At 42.3% G+C, this 22,878-nt stretch overlaps 2 protein-coding genes across 4 annotated transcripts in view; one reads left to right on the top strand and one right to left on the bottom strand.

Annotated features, from left to right (window-relative positions):
- Positions 1 to 2,143: 2,143 nt before the first annotated feature.
- Positions 2,144 to 21,777, top strand: DEGS2 (delta 4-desaturase, sphingolipid 2). The gene is made up of 3 exons (XM_042813297.1): positions 2,144 to 2,251; positions 11,583 to 12,325; positions 17,302 to 21,777. The coding sequence occupies exons 1-3, from the start codon at positions 2,170 to 2,172 to the stop codon at positions 17,443 to 17,445; spliced, it is 969 nt and encodes a 322-aa protein (XP_042669231.1). The 5' UTR covers positions 2,144 to 2,169; the 3' UTR covers positions 17,446 to 21,777.
- The window catches only part of EVL (Enah/Vasp-like), a 129,610-nt gene continuing 128,279 nt past the window's right edge, over positions 21,548 to 22,878 (bottom strand). For all 3 annotated transcript variants that reach the window (XM_042813295.1, XM_042813296.1, XM_042813294.1), the window contains one exon: positions 21,548 to 22,153. In XM_042813295.1, coding sequence (XP_042669229.1) covers positions 22,116 to 22,153 — 38 coding nt within the window. In that variant the 3' untranslated portion in view covers positions 21,548 to 22,115. The remainder of the gene's footprint in view (positions 22,154 to 22,878) is intronic.

Raw genomic sequence — 22,878 nt, 5'->3', positions numbered from 1 at the left:
GCAATATTTGATGGTACTCTGTACAAAGCCAGCAACTGTGCTCCTCCTGTTGAGGAAAACAATTAAGGTGCATGTTAAAAATATCTCTGAGCTACTAGATTTCTTAATATTTAGAAGCCCTGAGCAGGTACAGGAAATTGCTGTTGAACAGAAGGCTATGGCTTGGAGTACCTGACCTTATGAAGCGTGTTTGATTTTCCATAAAGTGCAGTGAATATGATGGATTTGTAGAGTTCAGGCAGTCATTATGATACGCTTTACAATGGCCATTATTCCCAGGTGATGCTAAAATCTACCCTCCTTTTCCTTTGTGGATGAATTTTCTGCCTGTTTGCACTTTAATAGTGTGCCATAAAACCAAAGATGCCAAATGATCTGAACTGGATAATGCTTCCACCAATGGTATAAGATAGTCTAAAGCTGATGTTTCTTGTTTGTCTGGCATCCACTATTACTCCTAAATTAGTTTAATTTGTTCTGTTTGCTACTGAAATATGAAGGATGAAATTCCACCCTCAAAGAGAGAAGCCAGTTCACTGAAGACAGAAAAGCAAAGAAGAAACTTTATGCGCATCACTGACCATACACTGTAGTACTAGGCTATTGGATAAGCATTTAGGGATGAAGTCATATTTGTTTTGTTTACAACAGCATGGGCTGCCACACTGATTTGCTTTAATTTGCTTTTATAGTCACCTTGAGAACTCCTGAGCAGGAAGTGACAGATAAGCATCATCACTTTCATGAAATCTTTGGCCTCTCCACAGATAGTGCCAACAAGACATTAGAGCCAACTACAGGTTTAAGCTGAGATACTGATGCATCTGCTCTTTGAACAGTTCAGTCGTTACTTATACAAACTTGTAACCACCTCACTTGGATTAACAGTCCATTAACTGCAGCTCTGTGGGTGAACACCAGCCTCACGTTAGAGCAGTGGTGGAGAACGGAGCATTGTGTTCACAGAGAGCTGACCTGCAAAAGCAAATTCCTCACTCTCCTGCCTCTGCTCTGGGCAAAGCTACTTACCTTTACATGGCACTCCTTCCACTCAACCTGCATTGTTCAAGGGTTTGAATTCAGAGCACTCAAGGGGAAAACATTTATATAAAGTGCTGAAAAAATTAAGCCCTAAAGTTGTATAGCAGACATGATGGGTTTTTTGTTTTGTCCGTTTTGTGTTGCAGGTATTTTTTAGCCTATATGTTTTCACACAACTATGCTACCAAGCAATCTCAGTTCAATGAATAAAGGGAGAAGTGATAGTATTGCCAACGTGATCAGGCAAAAATTTTGCTGAAAAATACTTGTTACATGGTTTCAGGGCTGTTTTTTTGTTTTGTTTTGTTTTTTTGTTTGTTTGTTTGTTTTTTCCTACTTCTAACAGTTATAGGCATTTCTAAGGATAAGAATAAGGAGGGAGTTAGAGAGATCCTTTTGGATTAGGAACATAAGGGCATAAGATTGTCTCCCGGTTGTGGAGCTACTCCCAACAGGATGTGGTCAGTGGAAAGTGCACTTCAAGGAACAGTGAGCATGGAGGGCAGACAGGGCTCAGGTACAGACTTGTGCAAGAGTGCGGTGGGAACAAAAGCAGCGCTTTAATTTGGAGCTGTGCGTGGAGAAACATTGCTCTGTAACACAGGTGACCTCTCCCTGTGAATCAGAGGCTGGAGAGGAATCTGAGCTTAGCAAGTCCTTTGCCTGACTTCATTGCCAAGAGCACAGCGCGATTCCCTATACACGGCTCCCAGGAGCATGACCCAGCCGAGGGCTGGATGCTGCTGGGGCGGCTCACACCAGATTCGCCGAGCACCAAGGAGACGTGCGCCAGGCGTTGGTCACCTTTATGTCATTGCACGCTCTCCAAGCTGGGAGGAGCTCGCATGCCCTAAATCGCATCCCACTTCAGGCTGAGGCATCAACTTTACAGGATCTGGACTCCCTCTTACCTAACGCCTTGCTTCAAAGCGCTCACTTACGGACTGCTGCCCCCGAGGGCACCTCGGAAGGCGATGGCAGCGGCGGTACCGCTGCACCCCCGAGCCCTGCAGCCACCCTCCCTCCCCGCGCACCTCTCGGGCCGCCTCCGAGCACCCGGCACCGCCCCCCCCGCAGGCGCGGGGCTATAAGTGAGGGCGGCTCGGAGAGGGGTACAGTGCTGGAGCCATGGGGAATCGTGTCACCCGCGGGGACTTCGAGTGGGTCTATACTGAGCAGCCCCACACGCAGCGCAGGAAGGAGATCCTGGGTACGTCGGGGAGCTGCTCCGCACAGCTCACAGTGCTGCGGGCTGGGCTGGGCGAGGCGCGTATTGCACCTGTGGCTGTGCTTCCTTCGGTTCGCAGCTACTTCTGCATGGACAGCCCGCGTACGTGTTAGAAGGCATATTGGAATCCGTTTTTTTCTGTAGCTATTTATCTCTTCTCCTGTATGATGATGTACGAACCTCTCCTACACAATGGCTTGTGATCTATATGAGCCTCATAAGTTTCTTTTAAGCTGCTTTCACAATTTCCACTTTCCAGCTCAGTTTGGTGCATTACTTCAATTTACTCGAGTTCAACAGAGGGGCTTCTACTACATGCAATTTTTCCCCCCTCCCTCAGCAGAACTGTAAAATAAATGGGGGGAGTGGTGGGTGTTTGCTGGAGAACAGCAAGAAGCGCTGCTGCTAGCACAGCTGTACTGCCTGTATTTTTACTGTGTACATGTAGCATTTAATTGCATACAAACACATGGGGTTGGGGAAGCTTTCACTTTTGGGGAGTTGGGAAGTTTAGGATTTTCTGAACGAGCAATAATTCAGAACTGTTACAGAATATAGTTGCATATTTCTTAAAATATGCTCCAACACTTAATCAATAAAGGAGATTTTGCCTGGTTTTTCCTTCTACCTAATCAGTAGGATGAAGTTTTTAAGTTTCCTTTTTATGAAGGAAGAAGCTGGGGCTGTGGTAATCAGGTGCAGCTCCTCCACTCCTCCATGCTCCCACAGTTTAATGTAGGATTACTCTGAATTACAAAAACATTTCCGGCATAGTTATGATGGCAGAATATCCTGCTCCATATTAAGTTATATCTGGGAAAATAATAATTGTTTTTCTCTGTAGTAATGATAGAGAGGCAAATGATGTCATTATATAAAATAAAGCCTCTGGCTGTTGCGCTGCTAATTCTTATAGTTATGAGAACTCTGGGTGAGCTTTGAGCAGGAAGCATGTGCTGTAGGTCTCTCCCTTTGCTGACCTTCCACTCTCCTAGTGCTGCTGTGGCACTGGGAAATGGAGACCCAGAGAAGCTGGACAGAACAGTCTGCATCTGACAGGGCAGAAGGGTCATGAGTTCTGAAATGTTGCCAGAAGTTGCTGTTGAAATTACCTTGCTATCCCACATGCTATTGGTATAAATCACTGCAACCGTGTTGCTCAAAGCATGAAGGTCAATAGCTCCCAGTACCTAGTGTCCTTACCAAAGGTCTGGTGTCTGTTGGGTGGAGCTCTTCTCTTAAATCTCACATGCATATGAATGTGTACCTAGAAATACCCATGTGATTTACATTTTTGTATATAGCATTGCTTTAGGGTCAGAAGCATTCTTTGCTGATAAAGGAAGTACTTTCCTCCCTGTAGGTTAATGATTTAGTAGTTAAGCACCAAAGCTTGATTATTTTCTGTTGAGGTTGTAAGTTTTGGAAATGTTAATTCCCTCAGGTATGGCTACTTGATTTAAACGCAAATTAAAAATGATCTAATTAGAAAAAATGTATAGGCAGACTGACAAACTCATCAGGCAATTTCCCTTTACAGAAGTGGTATTTTCTTACCCTGGTCTTCCAGCATGTTTCTATAGAGAAGCTGAGTTTCATGTCCTGGTTCAACTGTTAGCAGCCCCAGTGCGTCTATGACTTTGTTGGTAATGATAGAGATATTTTTTATCATTCGAAGATGAGTTTCGAGTTCCAGTCTTTCAAGATTTCTGGTTGCAGCAGTTACACTGATTCCTAGACAGCAGCCCCAGCAGATATAACCCAGGGTTTTGTCTCTGAGGTAGATGGTTATCCATCGAGCAGATCAGCTGTGTACTGCAACTGGACTGGCTAGAAGCTAGCTTACAGCAGGACAATTGCAACAGATGAGTCTACAAGGGTTGCAGTTCCTAACTGTTACAATTATGCTAGCAAATAGACTGACATGTTGCACAAAGGAGAGGTAGTACTTTTTCTCTTTGTAGTATCTACCTCTAAGACTCCAGCTTGTACTGCATAGCTACCAGCTGCTTCTTAAGATACTAAGGAACTCTCTTTTCCAAGCTGATACTTCAACCTTCATCTTAAGCTCACATAAAACTGAAAAATGCAGACAAAGTTAATTAAACCAAATCATTTCATTGCTTCCTTCTCACCCTCCTGTTTGTGAAAAGCCTGTTTCTGTCATGTACCAGAACTGAGATTGGGGTGTACTGCTGTGGTGAACTGTATCTGGAAAATAACTAGCTAAAACTAACCTGATGGAAGAAAGCCTCATATCTGCCTCGCCTAGCTATATAGTTATGCAAGTGCTATTAGAGGGAGTGACCGGGTAGAAAGTAAAAAGAATATGGACTTTTAGTAGAATTAAGAAGTCTACTTCATTGTAGGTAAGGACCTGCTAGATTGAAGCACATGTAGTGCTTATGTAAGATCACAGTACTGTTGAAGATTGAGTTTTGTGGGTTTTTCCTCAAAAAAAAAAATAAATCAGAATTATTACCAACATCTGAGCAACACCATAAGCATACAGTGAGCAGTCACTTCATCTGCAAACAGTCTTCTAAATGCAAGCAATGAGTAATATATTGTGGAATGAAAAGAATGAGGTCTTATTTGATCCAACCCACAGCACAAACTTCATAAAATTGCTTCAGGTTGGTCAGAAAAATGTCTTGTCTCAGGATCCTTTGAGAAGCATTTGTTTTCTTCCAAGGATGAGGGCTGAATCATTGTTCCTCATGGTAGGATAGGAGCAACCAATTAAGATCTGATGTCTAAGCACAGCTACATATTTGGCTATTCAGCAAGTTATTTGGTAGGGAGATGGCGCAGGTGTTTCATATGTACTTAATACTGTAGGAAGACCGAGATGTTAATTTATCAGCAGTAGAGTGAGGAAACTCAAAATGAAAATGCCTGAATCCATTTTATTTTTGCATTTAGGCAATTTGGAAATATCATCGTTTTCAGCCAAGAGGAAAGTTACTCATTTATTTAGAGATTAGTATTTCTTACAGTTGACTCTTATATTGCCTATTTAAACTGCATACTTAGGAAAAGTCTGATGAACTGTACCTACTAGAACATGAAAGATACATATCTCAATATATCAAAGCTCTGAATTGCTTATGCTTCTGGCAACGAAACAAGGAGCCTGTTTCCCCTTTATTTTGCAGTATGTGGGCACAGCACTGCCACTGATGTGCAAGTTCCCCAAACAGTGCATTCAGAGCAGCTGCTGTCTCAGTGCTCACGCCAATTCCCTTTGGGGATCGTATGTAATATAAATCACATGAGTAGAAAGTCAGTGTTGTAGGTTCTCCTGATCTTCTGCTGACAATGTATTAAGTGCAACTGAAGATTTCAGCATACTCTATGTTCCTAGTGTTCCTCTATGTTGCATGAGTTTGTAAGAGAAAGTTGGAAGCACTCTTTTAGCTGTCGTATATCCTTTAACTTCTAACTAACTACTAAACAAGCACAAACAGATCATAGCTGCTGTAGTAATGATGCTGATACTGTTTCAGTTATGACCACCATGCAGCGCTTTGCATATGGTGAACAACACTGGGTGACCCAGCAACCTTGAACCTCGCAGCACAAAGCCACCTAGGAACTCATAGGTGATAGAAGGTTAAGGCTCTATTGCATAATGGAAATGTAAAACCTCTTTGTAATGAACTGGGTCATAAAGATTTATTATCAGTTTGCATACTGAAGGGGACAGAGAAAGCAGATTTTTTTTTTTTATGCCATCCTCTGCATGTGTCCTACCAGTGCCCTGGTACATGTATGGTTTGAATGCAGAACCACATCAGATGTGCAGTGCCCTTTGCAAGTATGTTCACAAGCTAAGCTACTGAAAAGCAAAATACTGTGACATCAGCAAACTGACTTGCTTATTTCTGGTACAAATATCAGCCTCAGTGTAAGGCAGAGCCAACATCCCAAGCCAACATCTTATTTGATCTGCCACAGGCTCATGGAAATAGAGCATAGTCTAGGACAGAAGCATCATAACTGCTGATTTGTTGTTTTTCCCCCTCCCCCCTTTAATTGGTCCTTGGAAGCAGTGAAATTACTTCTGATAAGTTCTTTGTGATACTAGAAAAAAGCGTAATTAAGAATATCAGTAATCACATATAGAGGAAAATGTTGACTCACCTGACTGGAGATAGGGTCACTAGCTACAGAGCACTCTATCTCAGGAAGCAGCCTTCATCCACAAGACATTCTTTTTTCAGAGGCTCGCCCTTAAATGAGCTGAGGGAGACCCTGGGTCCCCTCCTTCCAGTCATGTGGAAAGCACAGGTGAATCTCTTGCACCTGTGCTTCCTGGGCCAGCTACCCTCTTCATCAGGTGCTCAATCATCAGCTCAGGCTGTGACTTAACATTTTCCATACACCCTCTTTTTAACAGACCTTCTAAAAATGTTATGCTGAGTTGCGTGCTAACTTTGGCTATTCCTGCTGTGTTGAAATAAAAGATGAAAATAATTTCTTTCTCTTGCTACTACTAGCTTCTCATGGATATGGGCACTGCTGCTCCTCTATGTTTCTGAACAGCTCCATCTCCTGCCCATGTCTAGGTCTGGTGTCTACCAAACTGTGCTAAAGAATCAGTGAGATATTCTGTTGCCCTTGCTGAAGTCTATCTGTGTCTCAGCCACTGTTCTTCCATCCATACTGCTGCACAAGTGGAAGTGCTGTTTTTTTTCAACTCCCTCCTGGAGATTTCTGTTACTCTGAGATTATGGCATGCAGATAGTGGAGCTGGTTGGACTGGGCAGTATTATTATCTACAGCTAAATGCTGTACCAAAGTACTGGCACTTCTTTTTCACCACGTGCTGACTTCGGAGAGGGAAGTCATGTTTGTGCACTGCTGTACATCTGCACCAGTACCCCTGCCCTCTTTGTGGCAATCTGTTGGCTCCTCCTGGACAACTGGAAGTAATACATGCGTGCTTTTGTTTCAGCTGGGACTGAATTGTTTTCTTCAGAGTGTCTGCTATGTCTTGGTTCTAAGAGAAAAACAATGTTGATAACAGACCGATGTTTGTAGTTGCTGCGAAGCAGTATTGTACAGTCAAGGCCATTCATGGCAAAGAGCTCAAGGAGCTGGGAGGGAACAGAATTAGAACAGCTGACTTAAACTGTCAAAGGGATATTCCATGTTATATAACATCAAGCAGAATGAGTTTTGAAGGGGATGGGAATTCATCTCTCTCTCTTTTGTTACTCAGGGGCAGCTGGGCATTAGTTGAGTGGTGGTGAGCAATTGCTTGTGCATCACTTGTTATATATATTTGTATGCATATGTCATAATTATTATCCTTTTCCTTTTCTCTATCTTAGTAAATAGCTTTATCTCAACCCATGAGTTCTACTTTGTGAGAATGACTATGTGGTCCTCAGCCACCTGCCTGGTTAAGCTACAACAATGCAAATAACCTGTCTGCTGAATGAGCTAACAGACCTTCCCAGCAAGCTGGAGCTGGATCCTATGCTGGAGAGACATGAGAGTAGCTGGGACCATCTTTGTCCCATTGTACTCTAAAGGGTGAATCCATGTCCCGTGTGATCACATAAATTTGTGTGCTTTGTTCTTTTTTCTTTTATCTAGAATGGCTGAATACTTGTTTGCTTTTCTCATATTACTGTTCTCCCTCTATGCTGTGATCACAGATAATTAACAGCTCACTATAAGTTACATTTTATGGTCATGTATTAGCACTGACTCGGTGCTTGTTGGGAAAGGGATGGACTCTGACCTTATGGAAGCCAGCCATATTAGTAATGGACAAGTGTTCAGGAAGGGGAAAACAAGTGATTTGGAAAAGAGAAGCATGATACAAATCTCTGCTCAGATGCATCTTAGTGTGAAAATCTAGCAGGCTCAAGAGGGAGAAGAAGTGTCTTTTTACTTCCAAAAGTACTATGCAGAGGAAATGAAAGCGATCTTTACAGTGTAGCTGTACAGATTTTGAATTCCTTGAAGGCTTGTGGGGCAGCTCTGCACAAAGGCCCAATATCTGATTCTGTTGCTTTTGGCATGTGCAGATTGCTGACAGCTAATGCCTGTCTTGCACAGACCAGCTGGTCATCTGCAGACACTTGTCACAGAAGGCTGTCCCCATTATTCAATTGTAAATGCTATATCTTGACTTCCTTCAACTCCTTCATCTAAATTCAAGGCATGAAGATGAGTGAAAAATGAGAAATAATAATACTTAGGTTGCCACATCTGCACACATAATCACTATTTATTACTGCCGTCATCAGGATCACTTCATCCAAGCTTAGACATATCTCACTGAAGAGAGCATTGCTTCAAGTTTTGGAGGGTCAGCAAGTAACATTTTGCATTTACAATACTCCTGATGTGAAAGCTTCTCTGCAGACTACCCCAGTAGTGGGGCTTCAGCCTGCAATACTTTCAGTTCCACCTGTCAGCCTCCCCAGGGCTTCACCTTTACAGAACGAGGAAGTGGTTATCAGCATTAATGATAAACAGACAGTGTTTTGGCTTAACTATTACACAAATGTACTGTTGGATAGAAGTTAATCATGTGTTGAATTCAATATTGAACCCTAGCACTACTTCATAGTTATTATCTGTGATAAATGCAACCCACGTGCAGTGCTGCTTGCAGACCGTGCTACTGGTGGTTAGAAGTTGCTGCTTTGAATCTCTCATAAGAGATTATAAACTACAATCCTCCTTAACTGCAGCAATAGAAAATTGGCACAAAACTTTCAGTGCTCTCTAACTAAAACGTACAGCATAGCTAAGTGGATATCCTGGCACTCTGTGTTAAAATTTGGTACCTATCTAGGTATCAGGGAATGAGTTGCAGCATATTAGCATTTCTAGTGTGAAAAAGTATAATTTCTAAAGTTACAAAAACTTGGACTACTTAGAGGTTTTTATTAAAAACTTAGGCTGACTTCAGAACAATGTGAACTCATATTAGTTCTTTCCCACTGAGTAGTCCTAATGAAGATTTTGCCCCGTTGTCTGAACAAGGGGAAGAATCGAGAATATCCCTTTTCTCATCATCATCCACAGTACTTAATCTTCATCGTCTCTGGCCTCTGTCAAGCTAAGCTACAGGTGATCAACAGGCTGAAAATTGCTGGAATATTTATTTGCAGAGCATGACCACATCAACCTGCTTCCTTAAGTAGTGCTGTATCTCTCTGAACTACTGCAGGTTTCTCAAGGTTCATTCCTATAAAAATCCTCCACTCGGTGCCTGGCACTACTTTGCAAGGTCACATGAAGCGTATCATCTCCAGTGCTTGTTTGTAGTATATACAGCTGCGCAGATGCAAGTTGTCATAGCCTTAAATGGTATAACAATGGCATTGGTATTGGTGCAATAGTCAGATGAAAATTAGTTTTCTTTTCACAAACTATACCTGTAAAACTTGTAGAGACACACTGTATAACTTCAAACTCATAATGAGTGACTTGTCCTACAGTCTTATTTATGAAAGCTGTTAATTACTGAGAATTGCAGAATATGAATAAAAGAAGAGAGGTCCGTGGGTGGATAAAACTGGAAAAACAAACGTGAGAGTTAATACTGAAAGTTAGAGGTGGGATATTTATGAAGAGACCTGAAGTAATGAACAGTTCCTAGAAGATAAGCAGGGGTCTGTCTTGGGAGCGGTGCTCTTTAACATCTTTATCAATGATGGAATCAAGTGCACCCTCAGCAAGTTTGCTGATGACACCAAGCTGAGTGGTGCAGTTGACACAGTTGAAGGAAAGGATGCCATTCAGAGGGACGTTGAGAGGCTAAAAAGGTGGGCCTGGGTGAATCTGATGAGGTTCAACATGGCAAAGTGCAGAGTTTTGCACTTGGACTGGAGGAATCTCAGGCATCCATGGAGATTGGAAGGAGCAGTCCTTGAAAGCAGCCCTGTGGAGAAGGACTTGGGGGTCCTGATAGATGAAAAAAACACGAGCCAGCAGTGTGCCCTTGCATCTCGGAAGGCAAATGGAATCCTGGGCTCCACCAGAAGAGGGGTGGCCAGCAGGGACAGGGAGGTGATTGTCTCTACTCTGCTCTTGTGAGGCCCCGTATGGAGTACTGCATCCAAGTGTGGGGCCCCCAGTACAAAAAAGACAGGGAGCTGTTGGAGAGGGTCCAGAGGAGAGCCACAAAGATGATCAGGGGACTGGAGCACCTCCCCTATGAAGACAGGCTGAGGGAGCTGGGCTTGTTCTACCTGGAGAAAAGAGGGCTGCGGGGCGACCTCATTTCAATACCTAAAGGGAGCCTACAGAGGGGAGGGGAATCAACTCTTTGAAAGGGTTGATAACTGCAGGATGAGGGGAATGGGTTTTAAGTTGAAGGAGGGAAGATTTAGGTTGGATGTCAGGGGGAAATTCTTTACAGAGTGAGTGGTGAGGTGCTGGAACAGTTGCCCAGAGAGGTTGTGGATGCCCTGTCCCTGGAGGTGTTCAAGGCCAGATTGGATGGGGCCCTGGGCAGCCTGGTCTAGTATTAAATGGGGAGGTTGGTGGCCCTGCATGTGCCAAGAGGGTTGGAAATTCATGATCTTTGAGGTCCCTTCCAACCCTGACCGTTCTGTGATTTTGTGATTCTGTGAATCTATACTGTGAAAAGCTGTTGTGGGATTGCCTATGTGAGTTTCCTGCCTACTTCTGGGATTTGACTTGAGAACAGGCTCATTGGCTTGAAGACAGGCTCTCAGCAGAATGGGAACAACAAGTTACGTATCTTACAGATTCCCAATAATATTATTTACTTTCTAGTGATGTTAGTACTTGTAAAGACATGTGCATGTTGTAAGCACTGGCAAACACTCAAATACTTGCTTTTTTCTCAGTGCTGCAGTTGTCATTTAACCACACAGTAAAACCAGGCGAGCCTGTTGCATGGTCTTCCTCTGCTGGTATGTCTCAAACCAAAGAATGGAAAGGATTACAAAGAAGGCATCTGTATTTCTTTCCTGTTGAAAATAGTATCTGGACTAAGCAAAAAGAAAGGGAAGTGAAAAAATGTCTTAAATCTGATGGTCACTGGTGTATTAATACTCATCCTTTTGAAGATAAATGGGGCCACATGTTGACCATAGAGGTCATCATATGCACACACATGTATATTGGACACAATGCCAGAAATGGGAACAAAGCCCATACGTTGGTGAAGCCTTTTTGGTAGTGGCTTTGAAATTTCCATTTCGTAAGACTAGGGCCTCAAAAATAAGATGATTAAAAAATAAAGAGCACCAGCAGTGGTCATGTTTACCTTTTTGTGAGTCAATGAGATTTTCTTTGCATTTTTTCCCTTTAGCAAAATATCCAAGGATCAAGGCTCTGATGGGACCAGATCCACATTTGAAATGGATTGTATCTGGAATGGTTTTCACGCAGTTGCTAGCATGCTATCTGGTGAAAGACTTGTCTTGGAAATGGATTTTCTTCTGGGCTTATGCTTTTGGGGGTTGCATCAACCATTCATTGACCCTAGCCATCCATGATATTTCACACAACGTCGCCTTTGGGAACAAGCAGGCCAAGTGGAACCGATGGTTTGCAGTCTTTGCCAACTTGCCGGTTGGTGTCCCTTACTCTGCTTCCTTCAAGAAATACCACATAGACCACCATCGGTACCTTGGTGGGGACAGCCTGGATGTGGACATTCCCACGGATTTTGAAGGCTGGTTCTTCTGCACACCGCTTCGGAAACTGCTTTGGCTCTTTCTCCAACCTCTATTCTACAGTCTGAGACCGCTGTATGTGAACCCCAAAGCAATTACACAGATGGAAATTTTTAATGCCCTTGCGCAGTTTTCTGTGGATTTTATTATTTTCTACCTTTGGGGACTCAAACCTATTATTTACTTAATAGCAGGTTCAATTCTTTGCATGGGCTTACATCCCATATCTGGGCACTTCATAGCGGAACACTACATGTTCTTAAAAGGATATGAGACGTACTCTTATTATGGACCTCTGAACTGGCTCACCTTTAATGTAGGCTATCACATGGAGCACCATGATTTCCCCAGTATTCCCGGAAGCAAGTTGCCAATGGTAAGTACATCATAATCTCAAGTGAACTGGTAGTTTTGTTTTGTTTTTTTTTTTACATTATGTGATTCTTTAGCAATAGTCTGAATTTCTCTACTTCCCTCTTCTATCTGTTTTTGACTCGTCAAAGTGTAAAGGACTGACAGGAGGAAACCACTACTTGAAACTTGTCTAATGGTCAATCTATATATTAATTATATTGCTTAATTAAGATCAAACAAAAATCTTTCTATTTTTTGAGATGACATAAGTACTGCAACATGTTCTAACTTGCTACAAATAGCAGTAGAAAATAAATTCCTGCTCTCCGTGACTTGTTTTAGCTCTGCTGCCCCACCCACTGAAACTGAGGCTGCCTGGCCTGTCATTGGGAAAATGTGGCTTTACTCTTCTAAAATCAAATCTTTTTTTGTTTACGTTTTATCAGTTGTGGGAATCAAACTTTCAAAGCCCAGGTGTCTAGGAATGGTTTTGAATCCACTGCCAGCTGTGTAGTTGCTCTTCTGGATTTTGATACGAGATTTCCTCAGCAGCTGTGCTCACAGTGCCAAAAGGATGTGACTACAGTGCATTACTCCTACACCTAAATCCTCTGGCATGGTTGGGAGGAAACACTGTCTGTTGGAAGCTATTGCTGGAACTTCCTTGTGAGGAGGAGGCAGGGCTGAAATTATAGTGCTGTGACCTCCACACTACTGCATGACTCAACTTCTATGATGGTGTATCCAGGAAAATTAAATTTGGGAACCCCATTTTATGAATTGATGTTAGAGTTATAGAATCATAAGGGTTGGAAAAGACCACTAAGACTGTCTAGTCCAAACACTGATTCATCAATAACCCATTTTCTTAATCACAAAAACATTGAGAGGAGATTTGAAACAAGATAGAAGAGTGCAGAAAGCATGTATACCAAATGAGTGTGTATATAGATATTTATTTATTTCTTTATTTTTAGTTCTTCCCCTCTCCCCCCCCTACTGCTGGAGCTGGAGCTCTCTCCTGAAGAAGTTGACTGTTCTTGATGGGTTTCAGCATTCACATGTGATGTTCTCCAACTCCTCTTCCTCTTCTATCTCAGCTAGAAAGTGGGCTTAGCTTTAGCTTGAAATGTTCAAACTTGTTAGATAGGCTTAGATACTTAGCTTACTGAAACGTAAATACAAAAGCAGGAGGTTAGCTCTCTTATCTCAGACAAAGGAGGCAAGTGACGAATTGAACTTGCTTGGATTGTTGCTCCAGATCTGAATGAAACCTGAAAAGCTTTTCCCCACCCACATCACAAATAGTTTAGCTTGACTCCTCAAGGCAGTGAGCAGATGGAAGTGTCTGCACTCCTCTGTAAAGAGGATAGAGTTATAAGCTGAATTTTATGAACTTGTCTTCATCTGTTTCTAGCTTTAGGGCACCTGAGACTTGCCCTGCTGGTAGAGGAGGTACCAGGTTTGTCATTCACTGTTACGTGATAGAACAACATGGAAAATATTGAGTCACTGGCAAATGAACAAGTGAAAAATCTACTACGAGGTGGAATTTCTTTGTAAAAACAGCTACTGCAGAAAATAGTGTCTTCCTTGAAACAACTTGGCTGTTCTTCTCTGCAGATTGAGACAAAAAGTTCTTTGGAAGGGGAGGGTACAGGCTCTCTGGACAGCTGTAATGTTTGAACTTAATGACAAATAGGGGTAGAAACCTCCCTTTCTTTCTCCTGTTTACCTGCCCAGCAGATTCTTCACTCAGTAACTCTGTTGTCTCTTTAGCACTCAAACTTTTAATAGTTTAACTGTATTTAGTTTCAAATATTGGCAAATTTCAGTTGGGAAAAAGGTCCTTTCTTTGTTCTTGCATGAGTGAATGGAGAAGAGAATTAAGATCAGAAAATATTTTAAGTTTGGAAACTAACTGAGTCTTCCATTTGCTTATCAGAAGAGTGAATTTTGTCCTTTATTACGGGTGTTTCATCCAGTATGTGCTTTCTGAGTAATATGTTTGCCACTGGAAAGACCTTTACCCTACGACTGCGGCACATTTGAAAGAGGAAGAATTAAACTGTGCCATAAGCTTACAGAGTTTGCAAATGAGTGACATGAGTGCACAGTAAGAACTCGTCCCACTGGTATAATGAGAGATTACACAAGAGAGATTTTAACATTATAATGAATTGTAACATTATAATTTAACATTATAATGAAGGACTTGCTCTAAAAGCTATGGCCATAGACTTATGACTAGGTTAGCCTTTCAGTGAAGCTTTAAAACAACAAAATATTGTGTTACTTACCAAAGGAATAAGAAGATTGATTCTTCATTATCTGAAGAATTGAATATACTTTTGATGAGAGGGAACACAGAATAAGGAGGAACTTGGTGCTCTTCCTATAAGCTGCAGTAAAAACTGTAACATTACCAGAGGCAAACTAGTTATTCATTAAGCTTGTGAAAGACATGGCATGAAACGAGATTTTATTAGATAGACAAGACTGGGAAACACGGTAGATGTACTTCATTTGAATTGCAGATTTCCTTAACGCTGTGATGGCCAGGAAGGCTAGCTTGAGTTCTTCCTCCTTCCCCTACAGTCAAGAGTACAGAAGAAACTTTTGTACTTTGCTTTCTAGCATTCTACACCTCATTTTTCATCTTATCATAGGGGCCTCTAGCTTCTGTTTTGCCCCAGGAGAAAGTCTCTAGCACCTGTGTTGTAATGCCACTAGACTGCTACTGTGCTGCTACTGTGGAGTAAGATGGGTGACAAGAAGCAAAATTTGAACCCAAAAGATGTGATTTATTATCTACTATCTTGATCTAATTGAAGAAAAGCATCCATATACTACACGCATGGCACTTGTTAAACTTATTACAGAATTTAATCTTGGGTTATCCTTTCGTAATTTCCATTCAAAAACTATCGAACGCTTCCAAGTTGAGATCTGTAAGGAGGGAGGGAGGAACTGAAGCAAATGGACCCTTTCCAATGCAATATGGAGAGCTTGGAATGAGGGAGCCAAGGGCAGGATCAAAAAATACTGCGTTACAATACAGTTCTTTCTGATATGTTGGCAACACTGTTTGCAAAAATTGCTACCTGTAAAAAATGCCATCCGCGGGTTTTGTTCTGCAACCAGAATGGAACGTGGAGGATGACTTTTCCAGTCTGAAGTACACTTAACGGATGTATAGTAACATCACACTTAAAAAGGAATCAGCACATTTAAAAAAAGAAATCCTGACCAGCTGTGTGGACAGTAAAGAGGAGGCCATTTTGTTTTGCACACAGGGATTCTGAGACAAATAGCAATAGGCTGTTTTTGTGTATATTCATGGGAGAAGATAAATTTGTTCACTTGTTTTTTCTCTCCCATGCGATGGCAGAATGGAAAGAGGCACCAAACAGACTTCCACATCCTTTCCATTAGAAAATCCTTCAAGATGTCACCTCTCTAATTGTATTCACTAAACTTTCCCACCACACCATTATTTTGTCAGAAACATTTTGTAATGGTTTCTCTTCTCTCCCTGATTTGTATACACTTGTATAACCTGTATACACCTGTGCAGTTTTCTTGCCTGGAGTGCAGAGAACTTGCAGAAGGTGCACATCCTGCCAGCCGTCCTGCACCAAATGCTGTTGAGCACAAAGGCAAGCAGGAGCAAAAAGCCACTGCCCCAAGACGATCCAGGGTAACCTGCTCCAGAGCAAGACCTTGGCCATCTCCTATGGTTTCCACACTAAGGTTTTATTCAAAATGAGATGCCACCAGACCCTGCAGGGAAGTGCTAAATCGACATGCTTAGTGAGCAAGCAACTCCTCCATCACTTGGCCTCAGCAGTGACATTCACTCACCCAGGGAGCACACTGTCCAAACAGTCCTTCCTCATCATCAGTTTCACTTACTCACATTAAATTATTAGTGACTGTGGTCACAGGAGCTGAGCAGGGATCTAAATCTGCTTTTCCAGAGATCTTACCCAGTGCCTGGACATTATCCTTCTTGTATCCTTCATGTAGCCTCCCAGTCGGCAATTTCTGCACAACATCAGAGTTTCACTGAAGGTCTTCACTGTCTTCCTCACAACTGGCTTTTAGACTCTGCAGTGTTTTTAAAAGGACAAATCATGCTGCTCAGCTGCTCTGGTACAGAGCCTTGTTTGTCTAGGAGGTGGAGTTTTAATAAAACAATGCCCAGCTATTTTTTTGTGAAATGTACAGTACCAGCTGCTCTCCTAAATGTGTTTCAAAAAAGCAGAGCATTTGGCTGGAACACTGACAACTCAGGAATTCTCACAGCCCTTTGAGACTGTCAGGCATGAAACCTCCTCATCCTACAAACATCCCAACAGCACACAGTGCTTCTGTGATGGCAGCAGTTGTAAAACTTGGAGATTTGTAACAGGAATAAAATTGTGTCAGACTGATAAATCTACTGATGAACCTTGAGGCATTTCTTGCAATGGACAGAGGAGGAGAGACAACGCCGGGATCTCCTCTGCCTGGAGAAGGAAGTCAGATTTGTATCAAGGGAGTGGAATGGAGGAAAGACTAGGAAGCACAGCCCAGGCTGTGTCTTCAGCATTTTCTCAATTGCTGTTTCTCCCCTACCCGGAACTCTCTGCAAACAAGTATTACAAGTTGCAAACATCACTTTAAATACAGCGTGTTGGAGTTCTGGCAGTTTATGAGGTGGATTAGTCATCTTGTTATGGAAATCCTCCACCTCCCAAGAGAGAGAGATTTGGTTCTCACTGAAGACAGAGATCCATCATCCGTTAAATCCTAACACTGTCAGGCAAAACTTGTGTAATAAATCTGCTAAGTATCTAAATGTTCTTAAGTCTATCTAGTTCGACTGAGCTTCAGAAACCTCACAAGCAACAAGTAACTTCAGTTAATGGCAGTGCCATCATATCTAAAAAATAAAACCAAAGTGCACTTGACACCATGCAGCTAAATAGCTCATTCTCTCTTTTGTTCTTCCAGGTGAAGAAGATTGCTGCAGAATACTATGACAACCTCCCCTACCACCAGTCCTGGATTAGAGTCCTGTGGGACTTTGTATTTGATGACAGTATTGGTCCTTACTCAAGGGTTAAGAGAAAATGCAAACTGGCAAAAGAAAGCTAACAGAGCAGCTCCAGCTGCTGCAGTAGCATTTTGTTTGTTTGAATGGTTTGAGTGCTCTGCAGAAGAAGGATGCTTTGCATGTGCTTGATGTAGCATTGCTACGCGCTCTTGGGACGAAGAGGATGAGTGTCTGCACTATTTAAAATACTGATACTTTTTAATAAGGGATATTTTATGTAACCTTAAAAAACTAGATGAGAGCAAGCTACACTCGCATGAATCTTGGTCTAGACTTAGAATTAACTTCCTGGGACATGTGCGTCCAATTTGGAGTTTTGGCCTGGTCTGCAATGAAGAATATTTGGTCCATGAATGGGCGTGCTTGTGTTTAGGTTAGGACTGGTTTCTCTTCATGCCAAGCTAGATGTAGATGCTTTGCATGCATCAGACTGTGGAAGCAGGGATGACTGGCATGCAGTAGCAAATGATACTTTCTAGAGAGCACAAGGGTGCCCTCAACTCAAAGCATTGCCTAAATATCTTGTGCCTGACAATAGCTGCTTGCAGTGATTTTGTATGTGAAATGGAATACATGTGTTTTTTTTTTTGTTTTTTTTTTTTTTTAATATCTGAATCAATATTTTATTAGCTGCTGTTTGACCTCTATTTCAGGGCTTTTCCTAAACCTTTTCTGAGCCATCTCTATTCTTAGTATTTGATGTTCAGTGTAACTTATTGACAGAGTTGAATTGAGATGTGGAAAAACCCTTTCTTTCTTTAATCTTCTGCTCACTGACCAGCAATGTGGCATACTGCAGCTCGTGTTGTGAGAAATGGCTAATCCTTTTCCACTCATCCTTTCAACAGTACTCAGAATTTCATTTTTCCTCATACCTTTCACTACTAGAAGCCCCTCTGGGAGTGGAAGGGTTCTAGTTTAAATTGCTCCTTATAAGGGCTTTTACTATTCCTGATCACCTATCATGGTCTTCTGTGTATTGTACCATTTCTGTGGATAGGAGTCGCTATCACTGAAGACACTGGAGATTTTATGGTGACATTTGTTCCTAATCACTTTCAGTACAGTTCTAACTTTTTCTGTGATTCAATGGGAACTGACTCAGCAATCAGGAAGCATGTGTTATTCTAGCTATAAAAACCATCCCTGCATGCAGTATATTGCACTATTGACATTGACCTAGATCTGCCATTTCTAGCCCTTGGAATAATTCCATCTTCCTGCCTCTCTTCTCCAACCACCAGCTTCTGGATACCCTCAATAACAGTATTTCATCAAAAAAAACCTTAGTCACCATACCTTTCTCCATGCAGAAAATACTGAAAAATTTCTTGGGAGTTAGGAGCTGATATGTCATCTAACAACTCCCCTGCACTCTGGAAAGCTGACCACTTATATCTGTCCTTACTAAGTGGACAAAAGAGAACAGATCTACAAAGGTTCTCTTAAAAACTGAGAGTTTAATCCCTCCAGTGGTTTTGACTTTTTGTTTTCTTCTAGAAATCCATGTATGTTACAAATATGGAATAATAATTCCCTATATGTTGAGCTCTTAAAGACCATTACTGGACCTGGCATGCCCGATTCCCTCAATAAACACAGTTTCGTTCTTATCTCCTACAGCACTGCATCCAGTGAGTCGTATTGGTATGACTTTTTGGCAGTTTGTCTCAGTCCTGCTGCACTTCATGATCAGATATTCAACTTCCAGTGTCCTTAGCAAGCTGTTTCACAACTCTCAGCCAATTTAGTAAGAAAACATAAGAAGAATATTAAAGATTATTGTGTTCCTCATTCTGTGTTATTCCTCTGTAGAGAATGACTTTTCTCTAGCTCCCTTAGCTGCTCTACAGTATCATTAACCTACTTGATCCATATGTTAATAGCCAAGCCTGATACAGAAGCTACACTATAAACTGAAGGTAACAAAAGTTGTTGACTGTGTCTCACCTGCACAGCAGCTGTGTTCCCACTCTGCTTTGTCACGGTCCTCCCATTCTGCAGAGGGACTTGAAGGTGCTGGAAGTCCTGATATCTACTGTGCTCTCAAGTAGCAAAGTACCAGTTTAAGAGGGTCACTGGTCTCCTGGTGAGGTTGATCACAGCTGTTCTCTACCCTTAACACCTAACAGGTAGCCTCAGAACTTCAGTGATCTGGGATGGATTTATAGTGCTGCCTAAAGCACCTGGAGATGGGACCAGGTGTTATTGCTTCTACCAGCTAAGCCCCCCTGTCCATCCTGTGCACCTTGGGACTCTGCTCCCATTAAATGGCCCTGAACAAACTTCAGTTGATTGTCTTAATGACAGGAGGTGTCACCATAGGACCACGCTGTATCCAGGCTGCACTCAACCTGGTGACAGTGTGGTTATCGCTGACTGTAGGTGCCACACTCCAAGGTGAAACATGAACTGAGCTGGGGCCCAACTTTTTCAAGCTTAATATTTTTTAATCTTTGTCAAGATTAATAGAGACTTTCACAGAATGGCTGTGACTATCTGTGAGGCAGAAGTTTAGAAAAGCGCTTGCTGTTGTCAGGTATGCCATCAAATAGCAGAGGACAAGGGGTAAAGGCCTTACATTGCACCAGGGAATGTTCCAGTTGAGTATTAGGAAAAGTTTCTTCTCACAAAGAGCAGTACTGCATTGGCACAGGCTGCCCTGGGAGGTTGGGGGGTCACTGTCCCTGCAGATGTACAAGAAGTGTGGAGGTGTGGCACTGAGATGTATTGTTGGTGGGCATGGTTGGGTGGGTTGATGGTTGGACTAAATGATTTTAGAGGTCTTTTAATTATTCCATGAAATGGTTTTATAATTAAGAAACACATGAGCTATTGTATATTTATACAGCAGACTATAATAAACTTTAGTGATGTTTGGCTGAGTTCTTCCTCCCAGAAAGGCTCTTTCTCCTGGTCTTGGAGCTGTAGTGTTGTGTTTCACATCCATGCCTTTCTGCTTTAGTTCCCACATGAACATCTTATCCTGCTGTCTATCTTTCTCTAGCCAGGTGGGAAGCCAGCACTAAACAGCTAGCAGATGTCAGGCTTGGACTGCAGATTACCCTTCAATTAAGCTTAAATTTCCCTCATTTATCTAGCATTTAGGTTTACAATGTAACTGGAAAAAAAAAAATGTTTTCTAGAAGACAGATGGGGTGGCTTTGAAGATTGCTGAAGGACAACTGCAACTCTCCAAGCCAAAGCACATAAAAGTTTATAAGTAACCAGTGAGCCTGCCCCACCTCTGCCCTCCTGGGCATCTTGCTGCTTGAAGGCAGTCACACAGGATCATGGAATTGGGTGAGAAGGGAGCCCTGGCCCAAGCCTGCTCCAGCAGGGCCCCACAGCAGCCTCCTGGTCCCTGCCTGAGGGCTGAGGAACAACCATGGCCCCTGGGGCTCTGCAACAGCCCCCCTGGACCTGGTTTACAACATGAAGCCATCAGGAAGGCCCAAAGCAAGGTGGGGGAGCTCGGGAAACGCTGATTTCCACAGCTGAACTCCCACCACTTTGTGTCTTTTACACAAAGCTGTCCAGGAGATTGTATGATATCTGCTGCCTTGTAAATTTCACACCAAATCAAGTCGAGCAGAAATTCTCAAGATTGCACTGATGGAAAGAATGGTAGCAAAGAAAAAAACACGTGACCTGATAGGTAAGAGCAAGTGTGTGATGAAGTGCTCAGCCATCCTGATGCAGCATCCCATACTCATTTCTGAGACCTCAGCTTCCACAAAATAAAGGTCAGCAAAGCCTGCACAGAGTTAACAGATGGAAATGTGAAATATTAATGAGTGACTCCCATAAGCCTCTAGTTCAGCAGCACAGCATGTGGGATTTCTGCTTTGCTGTGGCCATGCTGCCCTAATGCCTTCAGCAGCCTTGCTCTGAATGACCCCCCTCTCCTCCCAAAAGCTCAAACAGGCACGAGTGGTGGGATGTGTGGGTCTTGTTTTTACTGAGGAGATAGAGCAGGACAGTTAGTGATGGTCTGAGGCAGCCATAAACTGCCACCCTCCACTGATTTCAGCACTCCCCAGGTGAGTCTTCATCATCACCCTCCCCAGGTCAGTGAGGAAACATCAGTTGACATTACAGTGGAGAAGCTGAAGGGGTTAATGATATAAACAAAGGCAGGGCTATGTGGACAATAAACAGTTTATTACCAATATGAACACAGATACTGTGATGCAGACGTACCATTTTTTTTTTTATATTGTGATAACTCTGAGACAAAGAACTTGTTGGCTGACAACTAACATGTCTCTTTTCTTCTGGTGATGCCACAATACATTTCTGTTGGCAAAGGATCTTCATTTACATTGCAGACTACTAATAAAATTACTTTGAAGTCATCTATCAAAAGCAAATGGTTCACGTGTGTTCTTATCTACTACTAAAAAGAAAGGTAATACATTTAAATAAGCAAATACAAAATACAAAAAAGGCTGACAAATCCAATGTGCAGTGTCAGATGAAATCTAAAAAATCCAGAAATTTAAAATTTAATATTCTTTAGATTAAGACTTTTAAAATGAAGCAAATCCAAGGCAGCAGCAAGCTTCAAAGTGTGCTGAGTCTGCTAATAAAAAGGGTATAAGAACAAAGACAGTGCCGGTGTCCTCTCTCACCATCTTGCGTGACCTTGGTACACTCAGAAATGATTCAATCTTCCTAGCATTCTTAGTACCGTCCAAATGCTTTGCAATCATGTTGTACTGATCCTACTCAACTCCTGCCGTATGGCTAGAAAACCAAACCAAAAAAGTTAGCGCAGAGCATTCTACCCGGCACATGGAAAATGCTAAGTACAGAGCTTGCAGAAAGTACACGCCAGTAAAAGGATGAGTGGAAGGTAAAAGGATGAGTAAGGGTGAACAGTCAGCTGTTTGCTTGCAAACTGCAGTAGTGGTTTAAGTGGCACCTGTGATTCATGTGAATGTCTTATTTTGCACTGGAATGAACTGGGGAGTCTTTGAGGGCCAAGCTGCTGGGACCATAGCAAACGGGCAAGGGTGTCCTCAGCTGCCAACTGCCCAACTGTTATGAGCACGCGGTGCTGGGGGAAGGGCAGCGGGCATGGCTTTTAGCTGTTTGACAGTCTCCTCTTTTTCCCCTTTCGTATGAAGCTAAGTTGGGAAATGCAGGGTGTGGATGTGGATCTTTGCACGCCCTAATGCAGGTGTCTATAAATAAATAGGTAATTTGCTGTGAGTGTCATTAATAGTAGCATTACACTGTCTCATGTTGGCCTTGAAGAACGTATTTTGTCACAAAATGTAAAGCAATTTATAAAAAAACTGCTGAAACATTGCATTTCACCGAGTTAGAAAAATACGCGGCTATTCAGATTGAGTTAACTGAAATAGTTTTTTGAGCACAAGCATCCTCCAGAGGATGCTCAGAAAGGGTTACCAATTTGGTACACTTGACCCTTCCTGTGTCAGACCAGTTGCGTGCGATTTCACACT

The sequence above is a fragment of the Centrocercus urophasianus genome, unplaced genomic scaffold (assembly GCF_019232065.1).
Source record: "Centrocercus urophasianus isolate 14NV4802_14NV808 unplaced genomic scaffold, USGS_Curo_1.0 seq_14, whole genome shotgun sequence".
NCBI classification, from domain to species: Eukaryota; Metazoa; Chordata; class Aves; order Galliformes; family Phasianidae; genus Centrocercus; species Centrocercus urophasianus.
This window is presented reverse-complemented; position numbering and strand designations above follow the sequence as displayed.

Excerpts from the sequence above, each read along its gene's own strand:
- DEGS2 (XM_042813297.1), top strand. The coding sequence starts at position 2,170 with ATGGGGAATCGTGTCACCCGCGGGGACTTCGAGTGGGTCTATACTGAG. Across the intron at positions 2,252-11,582 it reads GCGCAGGAAGGAGATCCTGG|CAAAATATCCAAGGATCAAG; the intron begins GTACGTCGGGGA and ends TTTTCCCTTTAG. Across the intron at positions 12,326-17,301 it reads CCGGAAGCAAGTTGCCAATG|GTGAAGAAGATTGCTGCAGA; the intron begins GTAAGTACATCA and ends TTGTTCTTCCAG.